The 5,663-nt window shown below is 58.4% G+C and overlaps 1 protein-coding gene across 1 annotated transcript in view; it reads right to left on the reverse strand.

The window, feature by feature from the left end:
• The window catches only part of PHYHIP (phytanoyl-CoA 2-hydroxylase interacting protein), an 11,536-nt gene extending 6,467 nt beyond the window's left edge, over window positions 1-5,069 (reverse strand). Inside the window, exons 1-2 of the mRNA XM_007450571.1 lie at window positions 4,797-5,069; window positions 1,088-1,281 (exon numbers count right to left, since the gene is read on the reverse strand). Coding sequence (XP_007450633.1) covers window positions 1,088-1,252 — 165 coding nt within the window. The 5' untranslated portion in view covers window positions 1,253-1,281; window positions 4,797-5,069. The remainder of the gene's footprint in view (window positions 1-1,087; window positions 1,282-4,796) is intronic.
• Window positions 5,070-5,663: the final 594 nt, after the last annotated feature.

A 5,663-nucleotide genomic window follows, 5' to 3' on the forward strand; every position in this document is an offset into this window, starting at 1 on the left:
TGAGGAGAGCCAGAGCCTCAAGGATTCAATGACTCGGTGCCCTGGTCACCATTTTCCCGCAGAAGCAAGCAGTGGCCATTGGGAAGGCCATACAGACACTCCCTGGCCTCCACCCCCTTAACCCCCCGATGCCTGTTCTCTTGGGAACTGAGGAGGAAGACCACTGGGGTGGAGGCCCGCAAAGTTGAGGGCGGCGAGACCTTCTTTTCCGAGGGAGACTTCGAGAGCTCTGCACACTGCAGTGCCGTCTCCACGGCAACGGCAAATGCTGAGAAGCCAGGGCGGAAGGGAAAGTACGCCTTCTTCTTTTGGGGGGAGGGTTAAGGGGGTGGTGTTGAACAGTCACGTCACCGTGGCAACTGGCCTGCCAAAAGACACCCAGATTGGAGAGCCAGCTCCAAAGAGAGAGAAGGCGAGTAACCCACACGATGCGGTCGTCGTGGGAACCAGCTCCTTCCCACCTCACTCTTCCCCCTGCCTCTCTGCCAGCTTGAGAAGATGGGAGCCTTCCTCCCACCCGCCCCCACGCCGGCTCTAACCCAGGGAAAGGACATCCCAGCCAGTGCAGGACTCGCCAACCCTCTTCTAAACCCAGCAAAGAATAGGCCAGAGGGTCGGGGACAGAGAGGATCACAGGGGCCTGAGGACCAAGCAAAGGGGCACAACCCTGTTCGTGGCCCACGTTGCCCACCCGGTCAACAATAAGGCTGCTTTCTCAGTCGGGGGCTTTGTCGGACCCCTGAGACGCCATCCCCAGGTGTGGCGTCTGTGGCCTCACCCTGGGTTTTCCCATCCCATGTGAAGGTCCAGTCATGATGCCGATGATGGTGTTTGCCGTGTGCTGGGCCGAGGCCAAATACCACGCGGACAATTAACCTCGATGAAGCCTCTCCCACGCTGGCATTATTAGTATTCCCTTTTTACCAGTGGGGGAGAGAGGTTAAACAACTTTCCCAAGATTACACAGTAAGAGCTGGACTGGAATCGGGCCTCTCAGACTCCCAACTGTCCCCTCTAGGCGTTCTGTTATCCTGCCCCCTTCAAGAGCAGGGGCTCGGAGGAGGCACTCTGGGCACCCTGCGCTCACCCGGTGTTTGAACTTGTTGGAGTTCTTATTCTCTTTCTTGTTCAGGTCAATGAAATAGTGGGTGACCCTCTCCAGGTCACTGTTCTCCATGGCCCAGGAGATGCGAAAGGAGTCACAGGTGATGTTGCTGACCTCGATGCCGTGCGGCGTGGACAGCAGCTCCATGCTCCCCACTGGTTTGGCTTCTGTGTGGACTGAGGAGAGAGGAAGACTCAGCACCTCCCTCCCCGCCACGGAATCGTCTAGAATGTCTTGCTCCCAGCATCACTTGCAAGGTGGAACCTTGGGGAGCCATCGATTGCACCTGCCTCATCAGATCTGATGGGAAGATAGCACGAGGAGGACTGGAGGGGTGGGGCCGAAGGTGGGCTGGGGTGGCCCCCTCGGGGGCTCTTGGCTCTCCTGGGAGGTGTCTGCAGAGCAGATGGCACCTGACAGGTGGCGGAGGCAGTGGGAATGCTTCAAACGTGGGGCAGGACAGATTTGCAGCAGATGGAGCCAAGGAGGGGGGCCCTCAGCCAGCAGGCGTGAAAAGAGAAAGGGGTGGGGTGGAGAGAGCAGTGCCAGGCGGTGGAGGAGTGGCAGGAAGCCCCCACTGGGAGCAGGGCGTGAGGGTGAGGCAGGCAGGGGGCGCTGGCAGCCAAGAGGCCCAGGATGCCAGGGCTCTCGGGTTCAGGCCCCCTCCTCCCTGGGGGTGACTCAGCAAGGGCCACCACAACTCGGGGCTGGGAATACGAGTGCCACCGAGATGACGTGAATCCACTGGTGGTGGGAGGGGACAACAGGGCCACGGTTCTCTTCCACCTGTAACATTTCAACTCTCGTTCTTTTTCTTTCAGCGGATCCTCTGTCGCTTGACTCTTAAATTACCAGTTTTTACCTTTACATCTCTTGCAGGCCAACTACGTGCTAATAATTTCACAAACATCATCTCATGCAAGCCTCACAATAGGTAGGTACGATTATTATCCCCATTTTACAGATGAAGTAGCTGAGGTCGGTGGGGTGGGGGGTGGTACTAAGATGTCAAAGGTCACACAGCTGCCAAATGATTTGAACTCAGGTCTGTCTGATTCCAGGGCCCAAGCTCTTTATCATGAAGCTAAGGTTGTGTCCCCTTGTGTGTGTGTGTGTGTGTGTGTGTGTGTGAGAGAGACATGTGTGGTGTGTGTGTGTGCACATGTGCACGTGGTTTTACCGCTATTTATTTTTCCTCCTTCCATCCTTCCCTTTCAAGGTATTGCTTTTTCTCTCACCTCCCTCTCTCACTCCTTTGCTTCTACCCCTGGCTGCTGTTCCAGGTGGGAAAGGAGCGCACCACCGTCACTCTCAACTGTGCTTTAGCTATAGGACGAGCTGACTCTGGCCTTGACTTTGGCCTGGCTCACGGGAGCTCCGGGGAACAGGGTGGGGAGTGAGAGGAAGGGGAAGTGACTGTCTCTGGGACAAGAACGTGAATGTGGTTGGACTCTGTCCTGGGGCGTGTGCTCATTACCCCATAGAGCTCATGCCCGCCTCAAGCTCAGCACAGCACACCTCAGATTTCTGGAGTGGCATCTCCTTTTCTCCCCCTCCCCTCTTCCTCACCCAGGCGCTAAGGGTGAGGGTACCTTGTGCCTTCGAAAGCAGGTACTCCTATTTATAGCTCCCAGAAGGTCCAACCCACACTTTCCTGTCAATTAAGCCTGCTCCGGTGACTGGCACCTCTGGGCTGCCTGGGCGGCAGGCACAGGGAGAAGAATATGGGTGATGGCTCTCACCTGTCCCAGGATGTCACCTGAATCCTTGTTGCATCTTAGCTTCCCACCCTAAAGTGTGTGCCTGCCTGTTGTGAAATTCAGCCAAATGCCAGTGGGTTCGCGTGTGGGGAATCCTATGGTGAATAAGCACAGGGGTGCTACCAGGTCCACCCCGAAATCAAACAGAATGGGATCAGTGTCTAGAAACAACTGTATGATAATAAACCAGCTGGTAATTCCTGGGGACAGGTGTGGAGCAGGGGGGAGTTGCCATCCCTCGGGCTCCCAGTGAGGAGCTCCCCCTGGGAGACACATGTGTGCACCCCACATGCACCCACACACACACACATGCACCCACGCACACCAACACAGCCACCCCAGAGGGCCTGAGCGGCCACCTCCCACCCACATGGGACACAGTCTACGCCTAGCCTGTGGGTGGACACCTATTCCTGTCCCCGTACTCCTCTCCTCAGTCTTCCCAGAGGCAGGGGCAGCAGGGGCAGCCGTGTTTGGTGGCAGGGGTCTCCAGGACCTGGCTCCTCCTTTCCTCTCTCCAGTTCTAGGAGAGCTCAGATCACTCCCCCATGCTAGCTTGGGGGGAGGCAGTGAGTGACACTGGGAGAACAATGAAGCCGAGTGGACCAAGGATGGGCGTGCACCCGGGTCTCCAAGCCCCGATGATGGAGAGGGGCAGGGTTTGAGGGGCAGGCTGAGACAGCACCTGAGAAACACCCACGGTCCCATGTAATCCACCCCAAGACAAGCATTTACACACCCACACACAGGCAGGCACACACGCACGCACACAGATGCACTGGGTATGCCCACCCACACCTGCCACACACGGCTGCACACGCCTCCTCAGACATCCTCGTCCCACACACTCACCTACGCACTCAGGTACCCTCCGCCACCTTCCACGTTCCAAGAATGTCCCACAGTTGTCCCTCCATAAGCTGTCACCTCCACACAGACCCACGCATGTTCACGTCCGCAGGCTCTCACACACACACGTAGGCACACACGCCTTCCCACAAGCCATATTTGGGGAAGAAAGGAGGCCACAGGCACCAACATGCATGAGTGCCGCCTCCACAGAGGCACGCTACCCCTCCGCCTGCTTGCGCACACGTGTGCATTCGCATACACGTCAACCTCTGCCCATATTCTGGCGTTCTCTCTCACGGCTTCTCCAGGCTCAAAGCAACAGACTTTGAAAACGTGTTTGCCTCCACCAGGCTCCGCCAGCCCTGGTCCTTCACATGCCAACAGGTTTGCGCACCTACGGACGCGGGCCTGCCCGCGGACAGAGGCTTCTGCCCGCTCTCCCCACCTCCATCCGCCTTCTGCTCCGGAGTTGTGCCTCCCCACGTAGAAACCCTCTGGTCGCATGCAGTCAGCCCCCCAACAAAATGCACTCCCACACGCGTGACAAGTGAGATGTCCACCCCATAAATATACTGCCTCACACTAATCCCCGCCCACACAGCCCCCAGGCTGCTCAGATAACTGATCCCCCCCCCCGTGGACCTCACATGTACATGTATGTTCCCAGACCCGCCACACGTGAGCATAAGTGCAGGCAGACAGAACTATGTACGCAAGCAAGCCTCCACTTCCCCGGCAAGCAGGCACTCGTGCTGAACACACCGATACCCCCGGCCCATGCCCATTCAGAACAGCCACCACACGCCAGAGGGGACGCATCCCCCCACCCCGCTGTCCCCGTTGGCATCGCTGACGGCAGCAGAATGGTCACGGTCTGACTGTGGTGCCCCAGGGACTGGATCCAGCTGTGAACCCCTTTGCCAAGGGCCCGGGGGAAAGGGGACAAGGTCGTCAGCCCTGGCTATCCAGGTGGGCACCTCGGGCAGTGGCAGGACCCTGGTGCCCCCTAGTCCCTGGCCACCCGAGTCCCTCTCGGGATTGACAGCAGGATCAATGCTCTGGGGAGAAAGGACACTCACCTGGCTCCACCGGGCTCTGCAGAGGAAGATCTGGAAGGGAGGGAGGGGAGAGACCTCTGCGTGGACAGTCTCCCCAGGCTGAGGGGCAGCAGCTGGACGCCTGGGTCAAAGGCAGCAGCGCTCTCTCGCTCCCCTGGCTCCTCTCTCAGCTGCCAAGGAGGCTTCTTCCATGCCCCGCAGGCAGCTCCTCCCTGGCTCTGCAGCACAACGCTGCTGCCCCCCAAGAGGCGAGGCGATGTTCCCAGCCGAGCGCCAGGAGAGAAACAAGAGCGAGATCAAAGCGGCGGCGTGGAGGAGAGAGAGGCAGAGAAGGCGAGAAAGAACGAGAGAGCCAGACCGAGTCTGGCTCCACCAATGGGATCAGTGGCTGCCCAGCGTCAGGTGACAATAAGCAAGCTTGGTCCCTGCTCGCCTGGGCTGGTGGGAGGGGGAAAGGGCAGAGGGTCTCCCAGGGAGCTACACTGATGTCCTTGGAGACAGTGGCAGTGATCACCTTTCCCCCATTCTTCCAGGACAAGCTGCCCTCAGAAGAAGTCCCTCCAGCACACCCCTGCTTGGAAATCTCTCACTTGAAGGCAGCCCCTAAACTTCAGGATGCTGGGAGAGGGGTGGGGCTTAGCCTAAGGGCTCAGGAGCTCCAAAGCAAGGATTCTGATTGGCGGATGGGGAGGGGGGCTGTGAAGGGGAAGGGTTCACATGGGGTATGTGAGCTGCAGGCGGGCAGGAGGGGGGTTCTGTCTACTGTCTGGATTCTCTCCTCAGGGCCTTTTGCTGATCTGTGGCTCCAATTTCTTACCAACTCTGTCAAGAGGTATCAGACCTGCAGCTCCAGGGCCCCCTGATACTCAAGGGAGAATGTCTGGCTGC

The sequence above is a fragment of the Lipotes vexillifer genome, unplaced genomic scaffold (genome assembly GCF_000442215.2).
Source record: "Lipotes vexillifer unplaced genomic scaffold, Lipotes_vexillifer_v1.1 scaffold567, whole genome shotgun sequence".
Taxonomy (NCBI): Eukaryota; Metazoa; Chordata; class Mammalia; order Artiodactyla; family Lipotidae; genus Lipotes; species Lipotes vexillifer.